This window comes from Fringilla coelebs (genome assembly GCF_963513975.1).
Source record: "Fringilla coelebs genome assembly, chromosome: 1".
Classification (NCBI taxonomy): domain Eukaryota; kingdom Metazoa; phylum Chordata; class Aves; order Passeriformes; family Fringillidae; genus Fringilla; species Fringilla coelebs.
This window is the reverse complement of record NC_140028.1, coordinates 34,589,508-34,610,367: the sequence shown is the minus strand read 5'-3', so window position 1 is coordinate 34,610,367 and position 20,860 is coordinate 34,589,508. Positions and strand designations below refer to the sequence as shown.

The window sequence follows — 20,860 nt, the reverse complement described above, 5'->3', positions numbered from 1 at the left end:
GGTTTAAAGAGTACTGCACTTGCTGTTCACTGAACAGTACTTGTTCTCAGGGTGAAAAACAGATTAACATCGGTGGAGTGTCATATTTAGACTGGACTCCTTTTCACAGTTTATCAGTTTTATACATTTTCTCCTCTATACACTTTGGAGGAGTAGCTGCTGATGTACATTGCTTACTTGAAACATAAACAAGGGAGTCCAAGGGGTATACAAGTCTACATAAAACCTTTTTCACAGGGTCTTCTGAAAAGAGCCTTTTCATTAGTTTCCAGGAGTCAGAGAAAAATTAAGCTAATCTATTTCAGTGTATAGGTCTCAATTTAAGCAGCTACATTTGATCTCAATCAATTTAAGCAGCTACATTTTCTTTTGCAGCCAATTTTGTATTTCCTAGTTTTTGGGATCTAGGAAAATGATAAGCTTTCGTTTGGCTTGTATCCCACTGTTTGCATTGCTCATTACAGCCTGGTGGGAACTGGTTGCTACAATGATAGAAAGCAATCCCTGTAATTATGCTTTTAAGTCTTTCATTAGAAGGAGTCCTTGTAAGTAAGCATTCCTTATTTTAGCTACAGGTCTAACAGAAATGGCATTTTTGAATTATAGGATTATATGAAATAGTAGAGCACACAGGATTAATCTTTAAATTATATCTTCCTACACTGTTTAGCAACAAAAACACTTTAACTCTGATACCAAAGAACATACAATAAACATTTTGCTACTGTGACAAATAGCAGTACAATATAACATAAGCAATATTGTTCTGTGTCGTGATATTGCAGACTACCAGTTTCTCAATTTACACATTCAGCATTTTGATTCAGGCCCCATCTTGGTGGAATGTTTTTCTTTTCTTAAACAAAACCAACCAACCAAAACAAAACAAAAATTAACAAATCCCATTTATCAGGAATCATTACAATGATTTACTAGAGGATCCTTCTGTTGCTGCCTGAAGAGAGCAGATGGAATAACAATGGAAAGTCTCTAAACTGCTCCTTAGGCTTCCTTCAGATCATGTAGCTTCTCCCTTAGACCTGTTTCCAGTTCAAAAAGCCACGAGTTAGTAAAGCACTGCCTGTGCTGCAGTAAGGCACTGGGCCAACAGGCCCATGTGGAATGATGCTGTTTGCTTTGCACAAAGGCACAGAGGGCTTCAGCAGGGAAGAGCTGGTGCCACCTCTGCCCTGTGACGGACAGAGTGTGGCTCTGCAGACAAGATTGATACCAGGATGTGTGAACTGCACATTCCTCTCTCCTCTCTTACTTGTCTGAAGTTTTTCAAAGCCACCAAGGATATGATTTTCCCACCTGTCTTTAGTCTCAAAGGAGGCATATTAAATCTCTTATTAGTTTTGAGATAAAACAGGGACAGATGGCATTATAGAGGATGCCAGGGTAGGATAAATGGAGAGTAAAGCTTAACTAAAGCTTGATCTACAAATGAAGAAACAAACAGCAAAACAGAAAAAGAAAAAAAAAAAAAGGAGCAAGTTTTTTTTTTAACAGCTATCAACAATTTTTTTTCTCTTTTGGATCTATGTCATAGCTGAGAAATTCCAAAATGTTGATCAAGGAAACCACTGCCATGCTGTTTCTCAAATGCAACTCATCTGCACTTTCCCATTTCATACTTATTTTTAACAACATTTCTTACAGGGGAAAAACCTCTTCTTTCCTCTCCTTTTCCCTCTGTTTGCTTTAATTTCAGTGGGAAACTTTTCATGCTTACTGCAAGTTGTGGAATTAAACTGTGAAGTAATTTGCTCAGTCAACCAAAATAGCTCTAGGACTTTAAGACTTTGCTTCCCTGTTTGTTTAACATATGTGAATATAAGTTATCTCTGTCTTCAAACAAGCTATTTTCCTCTGTGTGACACAAAGATCATGGAACAATTCCCAGTGCCTTCCCAGCTGTGAAACTTCTCTGAGACTGCAGAAACAGTGTCACATTTAGAGAGCAAAAAATAGATCCAGAGTGAAGGACCATGTAGCTCTGACTCAGACTTTCAGCTATTTTGTAGGAGCACTTCAAATTCTTTGCTGATCTTACTCCTGTGCAGCACAGCCCCATTGCCCTGTTGCTGACTGATCCCCAGACTTCCCCACTGCCCAACCTTCCACCCAGCTCAAGCCTCTGTTCCCCTGCTGGAGATGGGCAGCAGAGGCTCTCCTGGGCCCAAGTGCACCTTTATGGCTCCTGCTTTGCCCCCCAGTCCCCTGGTCTGTCCCCAAACCTGTTACCAGTCAAACAGCATCACTCTTGTTCCAGCCATAACATAACAACCCACATGACTGTCCCTACAACAGTTTGTTTTCCTATACAGGCTCTGACTTGGCAAAGGAAATAAAAACCCAAAACCCTACCAATAAAAATAACAACAGAAAAATTTAAATATTGTTGCATTTGCAGTGTGGTTAATTGGTTAATATCTTCGAGGGTTTAGTGACTAAATTCCTTGCAAAAGCAGCCCCCTGCCATGATGTTTTCTAGGGCCCTTTATACCTCTAAGCACCGGAAGAGTAAATCTTCATTCTTGAAATCTCTGTGGTATTTAATTATCTTTTGTTTCAGGAAACAAATTATCTATAATGTGACTTACAAAGATGGCTCTCATGTGGCCATGCCATGATTACATTTCTCTTGTCTGCTTCAGGAAAGAAAGAAGATGCTCTGTCATAGCTGTTCTACCAAATCCAGAAAGATTTTGTTTCTTCCTGGATCAGGAAGACTGTCAAATGTTTGCAAAAAAAAAAAATTCTAGAATTTGATATTTAAAAATAAAATATTTTAATTTTATGTTGCAAAATATTTCCAATTAGGAGCAAAGACTCAGGTGTTTTCAAGAAGGAAAGTGGTCTCCTTTGGTGGGAGCAGAGTAAGGCCTTACATTGTAAGAAAATATCAAAGTTTTTTCTGACCATAATGGTATTTTTCTGACTTTCCATATGATGGACTAAATATTGGGGAAATTCTTTTACTGTGAAATCCCAAGCTAGTAAGAAGCAAAGAATGTAATCTATGATGGACAAAAGTTGTATCTTCTGTTCTACTAGAATGAGCAGCTTAAAATACAAACAGATGAATGGAGATGCCAAGAACCATCTTTGGGGATGCAGGGCTCAATGTAGATGAAGATTTGAGCTCAGTTCACGTGGTTGGAATGTAGCCACTTGAACTCCTAAACCAATTGCTACTAGCCTACCTGCCTGTACAGTTTTCATGAAGAGAATAAATCATTATCAGTTAGTTAATTACTAAAGATTGCCTGCAATATCATTTATAAGGGCAAAATTGTCACTTTCCCTGACAAATGTTTGCATTGCTTGATTTGTCTTTCCTTGTAGACCACCTTGTTGATAAAATCTTTCCAGTGAATTGAGTCTGCCCAGTGAATTAAATAAATTGGTGCTGTTCAGTGTTACTTTTCAGTATAAAATGGGCTTGATAATCTGAGTCACTGTAGTTATTGTAGCAAATTTTTAAAATATCTTGGAAATGGGTTTCTTTTGTGTCTTTGCATTTTCTGGCTGTGATCAATAAGAAATGCAGCTCAGTTGTTATTTTATAGACCCATATCTATACCCTTTATTCAGACTTATTATTTGAAAAGGCTGCTAGGTATTTTCTTTGAAAGCTTTTTTTTTAAAACCCAAAACCTTAAGAAGATTCTCTGTTTATGTTTTAACACTATTTTACAAAGTGGTGCAGTCCTATAAATTCATTCACACCAATTTTTTACAGCTTTCATTTCCCCTAATTGCTCCATGTAAGCTAAAATGGATGTTTATGAAATACATTAAAACCCCCTTTGGCTATCATTACTAAATAAAATCTGTCTGGTTAGTTTGTAGACCATATTTTTAAGCTATCCAGAAACAAAATTCATGTGGGCATTGAAGTTCAGGTCACCAATGGCTTTCAGAGTTAGTCCCCTTTTTTTTTACTTAACCATTGTTTGGTTATTGCACTTTTTGTTGTAGTGTTCAAGAAAGGCAAATGAATTATTTGTGTATTGAAACATTTTTCCTGCCTTGAAATATCAGAAGAAGGACTTGTCTCTGAATGTCATCACAAAGCCCCATTAGACCAGATTTTGTTCTTTCTTTTGCTCAGCCCAGGGCAGTAGCAGGAGACAGGGAGTTCTTGCTGTGTGTTTAGCAGGGGCTGTGAACACAGCCAAGGCCAGAACCATTCATCTGCTGGCAGAAGAGGGGCGGTGTCTTACACTTGGAGCTATCTGCTTTATGAACAGGGCTGCTTTCAAGCCAGTTGAAGTAGAAACACACATGGAAGCTTTGCTTGCACCTTTAATAGTGTTCACCAGTAGGCTTTATTCTTTCTTTCAACAGAGGACAATTATGGGATGGATGGGAAGGCTAAGCTGCCCATTTTCACTGGCGACATTGACTGGCAAGGACTGGAAGACTTGTACAGTGTGAATGAAAGTGTATATGAATACAGACACAACTTTAGACTTAGTCTGGCTGACTGGACTAATTACTTGAAGGATGTAGATAGAATGTTTGCACTGCTGAACAGTTACTACCAGCAAAATAAACCAGACAAGGATAACACTGGCCAAAGCAACGGGGACGAATCATCCGCGCCGTTCACCTTGGTGGAAATGACTTCTGCTGAGGAGTCCAGCGGCCTGACTGCAGAAGAGTTGCAGCTTATTGTGCCAACAGACTTTGCAGCCCTTGCTTTGAGCACAGTGAATTTAAGTCAGGAGAGGAAACTTGAATTAAACAATGATATTCCTGAGAAAAGTAGTTTGAATGATGCACACTGGAGAAATAGTCATCCAGCTGAAAAATGGATGGAGGATAAAGAATCGGACCGTTTTGATATGGATTTCAGTGGGAACGGTTTGATAGAGTTGGAGTCCCGGCATAGCTTCATGCTGCAGCCCATCAGCATTCCTCAAAAAGACACTCATCAGGATAGTGACACTGTGGAAGATATATTTGAAGACCAAATGTATCTTCCCATGAGGTCTGATGAACCCTTCGTTCGTCAAACCGTAAACATATCCTTTAGGGATTCACCTGTCAGTACCCAGGAGGAAGGAACTTTCTTAAAAAAAGCCAAACAGAGTCCTGCAGGAGAAAGTTCACAAATCCTAAATGCAGAAGGCAGTGCCTCAGCTCCACTCTCCTTGGATTAGATCAAGTTGCAAACCATTAAATAAGTTCTCCTTTTTCTTATTAGCAAACTAATAAAGGTAATCAAGACAACTGACATTCCATGTTTATTGTAGATACATTTTGCAGCTTAATTGAGCCCAGTTCAGTATTTGTCTCTGTGCATTTTTATTTTTTTTATTCACATGCACATGCTTTCACTTCTCCACACTGGGAAGCAAGATTTCCAGTTTTCCATTAAAGGAAACAGTGTTAACTTTCAAATGCAGTAGCACATTCTCTGAAAGCTAAAAATTATTTCTTCAAAAAGGATGTCCAAGTCACTTTCTCTATTTCCAAATGATCCCACCATGACTGAGTGTTTCAGTTCACCCAGTATGCCTGCATAATGTCTTTTTTATCAATTATTTTAACCACTGGCAATTCTTAATGCCATGCTTTCAAGTAAAATGCACTTTTAAAATCTGTATGCCATACCATTTATGCATCTAATACCTTACAGGTTCTTAGCTTGCTCATTGTCTTATGAAATTGTGAAACCAATAAACAGACTGACCTGAAAGAGGTAAACAACATGGATTGTGGAAACAGACTCTTCAAATATTATCTTAGCAAAAATATTGCATGTTTTTGTTGCTTTATTAAATTTACTCTCAGAAAGGTATGGCTAATGATTGTTAACTGTAAAAGGATTTGTTTAAATTGGATTGTTTCCCTATATGTTGCTATTGTCGGTATTAAAATTCCATTAATTTTTTTGACTTTTTTTTTTTTTTTTTGCTGATACTGGTAGAAAGGTTTACATCAGTACATAAATATTTTTGTTTCCCCACCTGATTTTTATTATTCTGAGCAATATCTTGAAAGCATTATTATCATTTCGAGTCTTGAATTCTTTTTCTGTTTTGAACAGGCATTAAAGGGAATGATAAAATCATGTTAGGTTTCCATTATTTTAGACACACAAGGCACACGAGAGTAAAAAATAATAGTTTAGTAATAATTTTTGTTGTTGTATTCTAAATTTTTTCTTGAACTTTACCAAACATTAAATTGTATGAAGTGTAACACAAAAATGACTTCGAAAATCTGTATTAGTCAAAACTTAATATTTTCCCTTGCTTTTTTATAAATTTCTAAATAATTATCACAACAGCAACAAAAGAGAATTACCTCAGACGTAATTCCACAGTGTCCAAATCACGGGTGTGTTTCCTATCTGTTACATGTTATTTAGTGTAGTGAATATTTTTTGGCTATTGCAAGCACTGCAGGTTAAACTTACATTCATTACATTGTATTTTAAGTTGAAACTGTTTAAAAAAGGAGATTCTTTTAGTAGCATTTTAATAATTTTACGAAGCAGTCTTTTTGATGGACTCTGTAAATATGTTAAAATTACTAGTTCTTTATCTGATGTATGTGTCATGGGCTGATTGATAGAAACACATATTTATGGTCATGAATGATGCTATTTGTACATAGGTTTTAAGTTACTAGGATACAAACTGTGTTTTTAAATCATGTATAATATTTCTGTGATACTTTTATAGTACAATTCTGGCTTCGGGAAAGTCTAGAAGCAATATTTCTTGAAATAAAAAGTGTTATACTTTACCTGCTTCAGAGAAGTCCACATGATCCAGTTTTCCTCCTGAATAAGGTTTATTTCAAAAATATGTCAACAGTTTCAGTTTTAAGCATCCATCCACATCAAAAGCGACAGGTAACAAAATAACACACAACATTCTTTCAGGGACAATTTATTCCTGGAGATGTGAGCAATGTATATATGTTTTTGTTTAAGACATGCTGGGATTTTAATTTTTTTTTAATTCCAAATTCATCCGGTCCTTTCTTCCTTGAACTCCATGCACCGAGCTGCACAACCAGCAGCTCCCAGAAGTAATGAAATGTTTCATGGAGCCATGTCTTGCTTTGCTGCTTTGTCTCCTCCCTGCACAGCCCCCCCTGTGACAGCACAGCACTGCAGACCAGACATGGCAGTGCTTACCAAGAGTGAACCACTAGTCAGGACTTGTGTCTCCTTGCACCAGAGTCAGCACAAAAAGGAACTTAGCTTTCAAGGTAAACTCTCTCTTACATGAACTGTATGCTTGTTTGGTGGCCTGTGAATAAGAGTACTTTCATACTTAAACTCAGCCTCTGAACCTGTGCTTCTTGAGCTCTTCTTTCTTTTACATAGTCCTGGGACTCTGATGCTCCTGCAGACATGAAGTTACAGGTGATGTTTGCGGGGATCAGGAAAGTGGATGAATCCAAGTGTTCAAAAAGCAGTTACTGCAATGTCAGATAGAGCCCTGGGAGAAGTCTGCCCTGAAAGCACACTAGCAAGCACAGGGTGTATCTCAAAGCAGTTTTTTGTGATCTGCAGAGCAGTAGAGATGTGTCTGTTCAGAAAGGCAGTACATAGTTCATGACTTTCTGAAGGGCTCCTGGAGATGGACAGTAGAACTGGCACATCTTTGGGAGGCAGCAATGTTATGCAAAAAGTTCCCTCTGGAATTTAAGATAAGGCAGCCAGTATTGCCCTCACATCCTTGGACAGTGTGAGGCACTTTTCTGAGACCCCCTGAGAGCACTGCAGAAGAGCAAAGATGTGTAGTGCTTCAGTTCCAGAACTAGACACACAATCACAGAGTGGCTTGGGTCAGAAGCAGCCTTAAAATCATTTCAACCCCCACCATGGGCAAGGACTGACTCAGAGCTGTTATCAATAGGTGAATCCTACTGAGGTAGGATGCACATTAGCAGTTACTGAGGTAAATGCACACTAGCAGCTTTGCAAAAAGCTGCAAAAAACAAAGAAACAAACAAACATTTGGATCAGAGCATTATTCTGGAGTTCAGCCAGCTGTAGGTTTTTGTGACAGTTGAGGGAAGGTATTTTAGAGTGCAGGCCTGAGCACAGACCCCCTGCACTCTCTCAGCCAAAATCCCCTGAGATGCCTGCAGCTGTCTACGCTGCAGTCACACAAGCACACTCAGAGGGGATCTGTGTAAAATAGTCAGGGCTGAGAACCCAAGTGGCACAACAGCCTTGTCTCCAAGGAAGATCTGCCCAGGATTAGACTTGAGCGCCTGGGTACATGTGACGTTGTAACAAACTTCTTCCTTTAGTTTCAGCAAAGCCCAATCCTGTTTGTGCGCTCTGACATCACTTTTCAGCGAGAACCGATGCGCAGTAAATAGGGTACAAGCCAGAGAGTAATTCCAGAAGTGATGTGTCCCAGCCGAGGGGATGCGGTGCCAGCCAGGGGTGCCAGCAGTGTGTCCCCAGCCCCTCGGGCAGCAGGTGTCAGTGCAGAGCCAGAGCCGGGCTGCACCGGCTCAGCATCGACCGGCAACAGCACCTGGGATGAGCTACAAATCTGATCTCATCCACTTCCCTCGGTTTAACAGCTCTGCTCTCGGACACTGGTAATGTGCAGGGAGATCTGAAAGATTATTTTGTGTGTGGTTATATCTATTGGAAATGAAAACATGCAAGTCTTACTTTGAAGTCAAAGAGGATCTGGACCCAATCAACACACATGATATGCTATTTTTTATTTCCAAGTATCAAGTATTCAAGAGTTTGTTTTGTAAACACATGTTTACAACAGATGCTGACAGTAGGTTTCATTAAATCATGGGTTATATAACTTTAAAATTACTCTAAGCTCTGATGAGAAATAAATATAAATTAAAAAAACCAAACATACAGGAGCCTAAAGTATGCAAAAATACCCAGCATAAACCAATTCTCTTTTTACCACAGCACAGCACCCACACACTCATACCATCAGACATACTCTACAAATTTCCTTAATACCCTACACATTTGCTTAATAATGAGTTTTTTTAAAAACTAAACAGTTACAGGCAGTGTGCCCACTCCATGCTCCTACAATACTACCCAGACTGTTGCTGTCCTGCACAAATCATTTGGTAGAGGTATGCACCGCAGCCAGGGGCCAAACTCCCATGTGCTCAGCTGGTGAAAAGAGCAGCTCTTCTTTCAGAAAAGCCTCCACTCAACTGTGGATATCACTGACACAAAATTTTCTTCTTTTTTTACTAAAACTTAGCTTTGGATAATTTTTTTTGCTTTGTTTGGAAATTTCCCTCCAGGTTTTCAAATATGGAATTTGCTACAGAGGCAAATTTTCTGGCCTGTCGGTCAGAAGTGTGATTAGTGCTATTAGTGCTTTCAGTGCTGTTTGGAATAGACACCTGCCCTGCATGACCAGATCAGGCACAGTAAGACAAAAAAATTATGGTTCAGAATTCAAAATGGAAATTTTGTCCTCAAGATTTTAAAACCAAACCCCCATTTTGTAAATCATAGCTCACTTTAAAGTCAACCAGATTCAGCCTTTTACCATTCCTAGAGATAGAATTTGCTCTTATTCTACCCCTCTCTTTCTGGTATTCCATGAAAGAACATTCATATTTCAGATTTCAATCCTCATTTTTATTCAAACACTTGCTCATATTGCTCAGTTAAGTGGTTCCAGAATTTAGCCCAGTGTTTCTTATCATTACCACAGAATCTATTTTTAGCCCCTGCTTAAGCAACACAACTAAATAAAGTACCATGCTACAGCAGGCTGAATACATTCTACATGAGACTTCTGTGGTCTGTGTAGCTTTCACTTTACCTAGTAGTGCTGGGCCAAATCCTACACAGACTCCTGAAATTGCTTAGCCACAGAAGAGCTAGGTAGGAATTGGCCCACCAGGAATTATAAACACTGTCTTTGTTGGAGCAGTCCAGACTTTAGGAACAGAAACACGCACAGTTGCATCATTGACATGCCTTGAATATGTCATTTAAGTCATAGTGAATACATCATAAAATACTTCAGTACCTATTAGCACCACAGTGTTGTTTAGTCTTTTGTCCAGAGATTATCAAGCTGTCTCACCCTTCCTCAAGGTGAACAACATTTTGGATGCTTTTTGTAGCCCTTCATGAATTCCACAGCTTTTCACCTATTCTATATAATGAACAAAACACTGTTACAGGATAACATTGTGACAACTGTTTTGAGATTGGAAAAATAAAAAAAAACTACAATACACACAATGGATAATGCAATAATTAGAAGAGTAGAATGGAACCTGGATAAATAAGCATCTATTCTGTAACACTTGAAGTCAAGAAAACTTTGGAGCTACTGTGAAATTGCAGAGCTACCTCTGTGTTTAACAGGCTGTATTAACAAAAAAGCTGAGCTGAAGGAGTGGAGGGGTGACTGCTGAAATTATTAACTGTAGTTACTAACTGCAGTTTAATGCAACAAATACCCACAGGACATGGGTAGTGTTAACCTTCCTCCTTAATTTCTGCAATAAATTATGAGGAAAATACAGGGAAAATTTCCTTCCTGAGGATCAGGTAGGCTTCCAAACCTTTGGCCACAAAGTAACATGTATTAGTGATATGCAGTGTAAAGGAGACAAACCCCATGAACCCAGCCCTATCCTGTCCTGACACTGAAGGCCCCACATCTCTACTCTGTGACAATGTTTACATGCAATCTTTTTGAATTGTTATTTGTCAAACAACATGTTAAAAGAAAAAAAGAAGAAAGCCCTAATTCCCTACCAAAGAATAAATCTACCACCATGATGTTGACTGTCCGTTTTGTAAGCACTCTGAAGTGATGAAAATGCCCAAAGAATCAAGTCCAGTATGTGAAGAACCTGCAATGTGTTGATTCCAGGTGTAATCTATAAGTAGCAAGCACTCTGTCCAAAGCAATGACAACGCAGGTCACAGTCCTGGTAAATCTCTGTTACCAGCTGCTTTAAGCCCCTAGAAAGCAACCACAGCTGGATGGCTTCAGCTGGGGGAAGCCAGATTCTGAAGCATGCAGCATGGCATCTCCTAAGCCATTGTAAAAGACACATTACTGAGAAAACAGAAAAAGATAAACTTGTTGAGGAAGTTTTTTGTCTTCGATCTCCAAAAATAGTAGTAATAACCTGTGAATAGAGTATAAATAAAGCTTGATATTCCCTAGTTCACACACACTTGCCAAAGCACCAGCTTGTTAACTTCCAACACAAGGTATGCCCTAGCTCTTCAGCCTCCACATTGGACTGGTGAGGCCAAGAATCTGGCTCCAAAATAGCAGTAAGACACTTTGGACCTATTTATCATCAGTTTTATGTCAATATAACACCATGAAGAGCTGTGGTATCACATGCACAGAAAAGTGCAGTAAGGCAGCAATTATTCAGGCATTTTGGGGGGAAAACCTGCAAGAACAGTGCAGAAGGTACTGACCCCTGTCCCAAACATGCTCTCTGAAGTTCCCCTGAGCAGGCAGTGCTCTGCTCCGTTTGTGCGGGATACTGACAATCTCCAGGTCTGAGTTCTGCGAAAGGGCACAATTCCAGTCTGCAGCATCACTTGAGCAATTTCATTGGCTCTAAGGTCAGAAGGATGCCTTTATTTAATCTGTCTCCCCATGTAACACACAGGTTTTCAGACAGAAATTCATAAAATAAGTGAATGGCAGGAAGAGTGAGAATGAATTTTAGACCATTTCCACAAAATATTTTGAATTTGAATTCTGTTTGAAAATGACAGCCTTCCTCCACTGCTGGATATGTAAGCAGCCACACCTGAATGCCACAGGAGAGTGCTCAAGTGCTACTTTGTGCTATTCTGGTTACAATTATCACTGAATCCATGGGGGAAACGCTCAGCATAGAAATACTCTTTGGATAAATGAATTTCTTTTTGAATGCAGGCAGGATTCAGTCCCATACTTACAAATGTGCATTATTTTCAAGTGCATTACTTAAATTTATAAATTTACCCTCATTTTAAGTGTTCTGCTGGATCAGAGCCATAATGAATGAATAGCTAATACTACAAATTAATAGGCAATACAAAAAAAGCCCATATTTTTGAAAATAGTATATTAATTTAGGACCTTTCAAATGTACATTTCTAATACTTAGTAGGAGATTTGTGCCTCCACTTACATATGAGTAAGTTCTGAAGAAGTACACGCACTTTTAAAGATATATAGGCTGGCCAAAGAACTGAAATCTTCTGAATAACTACAAATTGCACCATAATATTCAAAGGTTCTTGCAGCTGCTCACACTGTACTGAAAGGCTATAAAATGTCCTTGGTTCCAAATTATAACATATTTTATCCAGTATGCTCAAGGAGAAGGAGGACTAAAACTGGAAATATGGACAGTCCCACTCTCCAGATTACTCCAGCCCTGCAAAGATCTACAAGTTATCTCCTGAGGGTGCTGCATTCATAAGCACCTACTGCCATGGCTGCATCCATTCTGAAGTTTTCTCCTTTTTGAGGAAACAAGGGTGAATGGGAGGCTAAGCAGGGACAATTAACCTGTTTACTCAAGTCCATGTATTTGGGCTACTCCTCCTCTCATGCTCCTTACTCTACATCAGGACTAAGTGGTGGAAGAGGGATTTAGTCTGTCCCTATGATGGCATGGTGGCACTTTGACTGTCACCAGATGTGCTCCATATTATCACTGGCTGGTAAGCTGCAGGCAGGTGCAGCCTGTGGGTGAGCAGGACACCTGCTTCACCTTTCCTTGTATTCACTGCCTGCAAACCTTTTGTGTTCAGGGACAGAGAGGGAAGGTGGCAAAAATTACAACTGAATGGAATTTTATGTTCTACGGTGAGAGGATCTCCCAGTTGGAAGGCAGCATGGCCCCCTTCACCAGATGACAGGCAAAGTTATTTTTAATTCCTGTGAAGTTGGTTTAGCACCATGTGTCAAACACAAATACTGCAAGGGGTGCACCCAGTGTCTGGAGATGCTGCTTCCTCCAGCAGTGGCAGCCTCAGAACACATTGTTTGGTGTTCTGGGCAGGGCTCAGTCCACACACCGGTCAATGACATTTCTAGGAAGGGAATGTGTTTCCCCTGCATACCCTTATCGGCCTAGTTTAGACTGTTGCAGATTACTCACGAGAAACCCTCTTTCAGGAATCAATCAAAAACTGGCCAGTGTTTGGGTTTTCTTTCTTTCAGAGGACACTGATTTAATTGATTTTATAGAAATTTATTTGCATCGCCAAAATTATCTTTATCCAAAACCAGGGAAAAAACTGTTTGAAAAGTAAGGAATTACATTTTGTTTTGCATGTAATACTTAAAGAAAAATTAAAATTTATTTTCCAATTTAAAATTAAAATTGAAAGTACGTAAAGAAGGCTTTTTCAGTATTTCCAAAGTTAACATTTCTACATTCCACTTTTTCAACAATTTAAGAAATATGAATGTTCTTGGAAGTCGAAGGGTCAGAATATCCTAAAAAATAGATGGTTTCCATTGCAACAAGCTCTGAAATCCCTTGAAAGCTCAGAAACGGCAGCAGCTGCAGAAGTGTCACTTTTATCACTCTCATTCTTTGGCATCAGTGCCATTAGTTCCTGACAATCCTAATCTGCATTTCCTTGGTTTTTCTATGGAACTCAAGCACACAAGGCATGAAATACAAGAGATCAGGACAGATGATTAATCTTCAGTTTTTTACAATTCCCTAAATGCTCTGTTCCTGAAGTATTTGAAAAGATTGTCACTCTTCTCTTCTCCCTGTGATGATTAAAATGGGGAAGTGATAAAAATGGACGATGGCTGGGCTGCAATTACACTTTGTCATACTACTTTGCCAATTTTCGCCGTGGTATAAAATTCTTGGTGCAACAAGCATTTGAGACTGAAGCAAAAGGAAACATTTTTATCATCTATTCTGATCTCCTATAGCAAATATTACATATATATATATCATATATATATATCATATATATATATATATATATATATATATATATATATACACACACCAAACACCTTGGAGCCAAGGAAATTTATTTCTCAGGACAAGAAGTGTAGAAGCCAATTATCTCTGGAAGTGTGTACTAACTGAGGACATGTTGTATCTGGTGGCTGCAGAAAAGGAAAAGACATTCTCAGGTTTAACCCAAAAAAGGCTGTTAATATGGACAAAATAGTAGGAAGAGGTCAAAACAATATTCCTCTATGTTTGGGGTAGAAGAATTGGAGTTTTCAGACAGGAAGAGTAAGAATTGTTACAAACTACAAAAATGGACTGACACATTCTGAAATAAGCAGCTCCATGGGTAGTCCCATGTGCTGGTCAAGAAGATCCAGGTGATGACAAAAGGCAGTTGGCAAAGGCAGAGAGGGAAATCTGCTCTTCCCAGGACAACTCAATGGATGCAAGGAGAGTACTGCCTCTGTTTTCACGGACTTGGTTCCATATAATGTTTGATCAAGATACATGTTCGAAATTGAAAAATAACATCAGGAATAATTGTTCAAAAATATGTAGCAGCTCTGCTCTTTCCTATTTATTTTCACACAAGTTCTCTACTCAGCAAAATGCAAACCAGACTATCACTGAGTCGTCTTAAAAGACTGCTTTTTCATTTCTTACACTTCTAAGACTTCCCCTGCAGGGCACAACACAGCCTTGACTTCTCAGTGTCCAACTGACATAATTTTCTGCCCTTTGAGACATCATTAGTACCTCATGAGCATGGCACTACAAAGCCTCTAGAGCAAGAAATGAAATGCCAAGCACATTTGATTAGAAAGTTTCGGCATCTCCCAGGGAGAGAACACAGGGCAGTAATTTGGAATAAACAAAGGCCACATCACGTCCTGCGAGTCCACACTTGCCAGTAATTTCTATTCTTAGCTCTTCACCCGGAGGGCCAAAGGAGAGACAACCTCACCCTCTGCCTTCACAGGAGCTTTCAGTGAAGCTGAGAAAAGCAAAGGCAGACGTGTGGGACACACCACACAACCAGGACCTGTCCCCCCAGCCTGCCCAGCACCGGGCAGCTGCAGAGGCAGGAGCGTTGCAGAAATGAGGAGGTCTGAGCCAGCCTCCCTTCCCAGCTGCCCTGGCTGTCAGGGTGTTCAGTGCCTCGCAGCGCCAGGAGCGCAGGGAGAGCCTCCCAGCTGGCAGCACAGTGGGCTTGCAGCCTCCTGGAGGGGCTCCTCTGCTCACTCCTGCAGCCTGAACTCTGCTGCCACTGGCTGTGAGGGACCCGCCAGGTCCCAGACACCAGATGAGGCATCAGCTCTCCCTCAGGACTTACCACTGAAGCTGAACTAGACTGGCATGCAGTTCTGAAGGATAGACAAACTTCCTATCAAGATATAACCAGCTGTTTTCTTCTTCAGGAAAATATGGATTTGGAGCTAGTAACAGCCACCCAAATAACATTGCAGAAATATGCACATATCTGCTCTGGTATGTGTGTATGATTCCTACACGTTAATGTTACTATAAATCAATACTGAAGTTTTTTACTTCAAGCATTACAGTATCCTATATACTTTGTGAAGAATGACTGCATCCCATCAGGTGAAAATTAATGCACATTTTGACAGGATAAAGATGTTACAACACAACATTTGCAAACATTACCTGATGTTTAACTCTTGTATGGCTTGACATGTTATTAACAGTACTTTAAACCTTATGTTATTTTTTAATTTAATGATTACGCCTGAAAATAGCCCCTTTCAAATTCAGTTGCTGTAATGTCTTTAAAAGCAAGCTTTAAACTTAATTTGCTGCACATACAATTATCCAAATAAGTTGCATAGTTTAAATAAGTTCAGTTGTGCTTTGTAGCAGAACTCACAGTTATTACTCATCTCTTAAAAATACAATTTGCAGATACAAAGTTGACAATACATTTAAGCATTTTTGTGAGTCTAGACATCAACAATATGAGTTTTTGTCACTCTTCCACTGACTTCTGCTGTTCGTAACACCTCAACTTTACAATGATATTAGATCAGAGCATGGACATTTAATGGACACATCTGAAATAATTACAAACACAATTTTTAAAACTCCATTGTCGGGAGGGAAGAAATAAGAACTCGGGTTGGTTCGAGGTATCCAGCCCTCAGGAACATATTATGGTTGTTTGCATCAAGCTTTGTTGGTTTTATCACATGTTACATTTAGATTAAAAATAGAAGGCACAGGTGTTTTACAAGGCGCCGTAACTAAGTCAACCAACAAAACTAAATATTACATTACCGAGCCAGGGGTCTATATCTCAACAGTGACTTCTTCCAATGCATTTTCAGTTGAGGAATTTATTGCTTCTGAAAAAGGGCCGGGGTAGGTCTGTGCTAAGCAGTTCACTCCTTGTGCCACACTCATGTCTCCTGGGGAACTGAAGGTAGGGCAGGATCTAGTCCGTGCATAGTTTTGTTGGGGTCCAGCTTGTCCAACCATCTCACTCACAGTGTTCACCGGTGAAGCCCTCCAACTCTGTCTCAGCAGTTGTTCTTCTTTACACTTTAGGGAATACCAGGCCAAGAAAATAAAAAAGAATCCCACAAACTTGAGAGCAGCTGCCAAGCCGAAGTAGACAAAGCGAAAGGAGGTGACATCGTATTCCCAACAAGATCCTTGTACGCCGCAGTCCTGTTGCCAAAGCATGCACGTGGTGTCAATAACAGCCCCAAAATAAATTGGAGTGGGAATGTAAGCTGAAACAAAAATAGCAAGAGAAATAATATGTGTTAGCATATTGTAGAAAGCTTCTAAAAAAACTATATGCCCCAGCCAAAGAGCGTAGGTTGAACATTTCTGAGATTTCGACACTGCTGCTCTCACAAGAAATGTAAAACATGGAAAACTTCCCAGCAATACTATTTACCCCACACATGAAAACTACCACAAATGGGAGAGAACTCAAAGAAGCCAATGCAGCAGCACCTTAACAACAGGTACTTCAATCTGCTGTCCCCAGACAGCTCTTCTTGAGCTACTTGTCCCCCCCAAAAAAACCAGTTTTGTTCTCAGGTAGATAGAAGGTGAAATACATTATCTCCATAGCATTACCTACTGAACATCCTTTGCCCATGAGCTGGGAAAGGTGCTGTTTTTAGATTAAGGTGAAAAAGAACTGAAGATCACAAAATGTTTTTGAAGGTAGATGTAAGAGGTAAGACCATTAAGATTACAAATTTCCTCTTGAATAGACCTTCCCAAGAAACAGACTTTAACTTCTAAGGAAGATAAAAATGCAGCCAGTCCAGTGAATGCTCCTGCTTTCTCCAGAAATACAACATCTTTAAGATGAGATTGGAACATCCTTCCTCAAACAAAACTTGAAGATGCAGCTTTATGGGCTTCTCTTGTTCTTTTAGAATAGACCTTGCTTGCTCTAGTCATGTATTTCATAGTAGCTGAACACCTGGAGTGTTCTTTATGGGCAGGATTTTAGAAATTCAAGAGCTTGAAAGAGAATGCTTTGAAAATAAAGACTTTTAACATCTATCCATTTTTGCTTTGAAACACTTGAAAGATGTTAAGTAACAAATACTTCTTTAAAAAATTAGAAAAACTACTGTTATTGCTGAAAGCAACAGATTTCTGTTTTTGAAAGCTAAAAAATCCTTATAAAATAATATTTAGTAACTATTAATTTTTAAATACAATTTGAAACAGTAAAAATTTATCTTTTTGTGAAATTATGTTGTTCTAGAAAGTCAGTAACCAAAAAAAGTAAATTAACCACAATTTCAGATGCAATCTTTTCAGAAGTTATTAATTTTAGGTTCTTAATACAGTTAGCCAAGCAATTAGTTGCAGATTTATGGCATTTTAGTACTTTTATGGTGCATTTAAGCTGAAGAAGGCCTTTTTGGGAATGCTGAGCTACTGTTGGACTTACCAAGAGTTCTCAATAAAACAAACTGCATTCCTAGTGCAAAGGGCCGCTCCCCATCTTCCACAGACCTAGCAGGTGAACAGAAAACTCCAGTGAAGGAACAGTCATAACCCATCATCATCCTGGTATGTTTTGGCTCCACCTCTTGGCTTTTTTCTCAGCTGCAGAAAGTCTTTGTCTAAATTTCTTGTCTTTAGCTTCTACTATCATTAACTCCTACTGCTAGGAAAAAATACAGCCAGCCCCTCGTGGACCTGTTTAATCAAAATCTCAGTCATGCCTTTTGACCTTTTTTTACCTGTATAAGACCTGAAGAATTTGATCCAAACACATGAAGGAAATTCTGAGAATCCACACAAAATGTTTATGGCTTGTCAGGATAACTTTCTATTATTTCATTAGTCTTAATTTATTTTTCTTAATATTTTTGAGGCAAATTAGAATTAATAGGTAACTAAATTGTTGAAGGCTGGACTCAGTTTCTGAATTTAACAAATCTTTGTGTAGCATAAGCACTTTGGAGTTACTTTAAAAAAAGTATCAGTACAAACATACAAACAGTCTCTTTGAATACCTTTTCAATTCAAGTAATACAAGATTCCTTCCAGTGGTTACAAAGGAAAAATGTCAAGCTTACAAAGACTAAATACAAAGTAACAAAATTCAATGCTGAAACTACAATTTTAGTAAACCACAAATTACCGACTGATTTTAAAATATTTTTAATTTTTAACCTAAAGGTCTTAAGATAGACAGCTTCTAATGACATTGAAATATGCCATAAAACCACACAAAAAGTCTGCAGTCAAAGGGGTGCAGCTGTGAAACAGTTTTGAAGTCAAGAAACTGAGAAACTGGAGAACCAGCTTGGGCCACAGACCTCTGACCAATGCACAAAGCACAGTGTGTGGCTTGGGACAGCAGGTGTCACTGTCCATGTGTGTGACTACAAAATCCTGTTGGAGATGTCCCTTATGTACCTCACTACTGTGAAGTTCGCTGCAATATTGATCTTCTTTTGTCTTTGCTAATTGCAATGCAAGGGCAGTCGTTTTTTATTACTATTATTTTACATGTGGGCAATCCAGAGACAGAAGGAATAAAGTCAGAAGTCTCTGAATTATAATAGTGCTGTGCACACAATAGTTGAGGTAAGGCTGAGCAGCTGGAATTCTGATGTGCCCAGCCCTGAGTGCCTGGCTTCCATGTCCCAACAGTGACCCTTACAACCATTTTGTGGATTCCTTGAAAAGCAAACTGAAGGCAAAATTCCTCAATGTGAGAAAAGGATAATTTTAAATACTAATTTTTTTCATTTGCATTTGAAAACCCAAACCATTCCTCTAAGAAGTCTGAAAATTTTCCAGGAGTAATAATTTTCTTCAATGATCCTTTGCTTGTTTTACTCTTTATAGCACCTGGAATTTACTGCACACTTCATGTTTCTGAAAGTGGATTATCATGTTACATATTCTAAATGCAAACAGATTTCACCCTATCCCTGTCATCCCTTCACTTTTTAAGGCTACACAAGGATTCTACTCCCTTTTTAAGGAGACACAAGGATTCTATTCACTTTCTAAGGATACCCAAGCTTCACAAGCACTGGTGATAGCGGGAATGGCAAAAATACTTAGGAAACATCTCGGAGTTCTCACCTGAGTGTCACTATGACTGCTGATGGCTGGGCACATGCTGTTATAAGGGTTACAATGAAGAGAAATATGAGGAATGGGATGAGCGTGTTGCAGGTTCGGTCGCACTTCCCGGACAGAGCGTAGCCGTTCTCGTTCAGGTAGGTTTTGACAATCACCAGGCGGAGCTGACTGCGCTGGCCCACCGTCGGCGGAGTGATCACCTGGCGACTCTGCACACAGGCACAGTCTGTGTAATTTCTGACCTGGGAGAGCAAAAAAGAACATTTCCATGTGAAAAATATGTGTAAGAAAGACATTGCAAAGAGATATTGTACAACAGTCCTGTGGTACTTCTCAACTGAGAATCTTCTGCCTTGAGCATCATTACCCCAAGCACAAGCAAAGTTACATCTCTAAGTAATTTTAAAGCTGGCCAGGACTCTCTGTGATGAGGTTGCCTTTCCATTGCTTTATTTAGTCTGAGTTTAAAAAAAAATATAGAATACATTTGGGAAATATTGACAAAACAATTCAATCACTTCTGACAGGGAGGCTGCAGAAAAATATTGTTTCTATTGTACTACAAAAAAAATGTGAGGAAACGCTCTTCAGGCAGCAGTGAAAATGCCATATTCTGAAATTCAGCAAGCTGCTGACTTTCATATGAAGGCAGCGTCTTCTGCCATGTTAATGGAAGGCTACCCAGATCTGGCCAAAGAGCAACAAGCTGCACTTTATGCTTGAAGCTCAGGACCTTCAACCTGGATGTGGGCATTGATCAGGCCAGGAGCAAAAACAGAGAATAAAGGGAAAGCAGAGACTAAAAGAGTGAGACTGGAGGACCCACTGAGAGATTCCTGAATGGACAAAGAGAATGAAATTAAGATGAAGAGACTGAATAAAGAAGTAGCATTCCACAGGCAAACAGGACTGTGATTTGAACAAGAGGAAAGAAGAGCTAGATCAGAAATAGCCTTCTTTCATCTTTATGCCACTTCTGTTTTCACCTGTACAGCAAAGGGGTGTGCAGCACACCAGTAAATTACAGCGCTACAGAAGAAACTGGCCTGGACATATGTGATGTTACAGGAACGAGCTTTATGTTCCAATTTTTGCATTCATCAAACCTTGGACTACACAGGCACAGAAGTTACAAAATCATCTTAAGATAGGGAGTTTAAGCACTTAGACATCAAGACATATCGAAATCATGGCAGTTTGTCAATTTTAATGTACACCTTTACATGCATCCATGCCATCATGTAGCCTCACACTTTTTTCTGCATGGGATTTAGCTTAATAATCTTAATAATGCATCTATTTA

General features: G+C 39.2%; 2 protein-coding genes across 26 annotated transcripts in view; one reads left to right on the top strand and one right to left on the bottom strand.

Annotated features, from left to right (window-relative positions):
* SULF1 (sulfatase 1) overlaps positions 1-6,768 on the top strand; it is a 185,509-nt gene extending 178,741 nt beyond the window's left edge. For 24 of the 25 annotated variants that reach the window (XM_084218747.1, XM_084218743.1, XM_084218752.1 and 21 more), the window contains one exon: positions 4,357-4,516. In XM_084218747.1, the coding sequence (XP_084074873.1) occupies positions 4,357-4,387 (31 nt within the window). In that variant the 3' untranslated portion in view covers positions 4,388-4,516. Of the gene's footprint in view, positions 1-4,356 lie in introns of all 25 variants that reach the window. The other variant, XM_084218754.1, reaches the window with a different exon arrangement.
* A 2,036-nt stretch (positions 6,769-8,804) lies between these two features.
* The window catches only part of SLCO5A1 (solute carrier organic anion transporter family member 5A1), a 74,005-nt gene continuing 61,949 nt past the window's right edge, over positions 8,805-20,860 (bottom strand). Inside the window, exons 8-10 of the mRNA XM_084204280.1 lie at positions 19,558-19,799; positions 17,903-17,967; positions 8,805-16,712 (exon numbers count right to left, since the gene is read on the bottom strand). Of these exons, the coding sequence (XP_084060406.1) occupies positions 16,267-16,712; positions 17,903-17,967; positions 19,558-19,799 (753 nt within the window). The 3' untranslated portion in view covers positions 8,805-16,266. The remainder of the gene's footprint in view (positions 16,713-17,902; positions 17,968-19,557; positions 19,800-20,860) is intronic.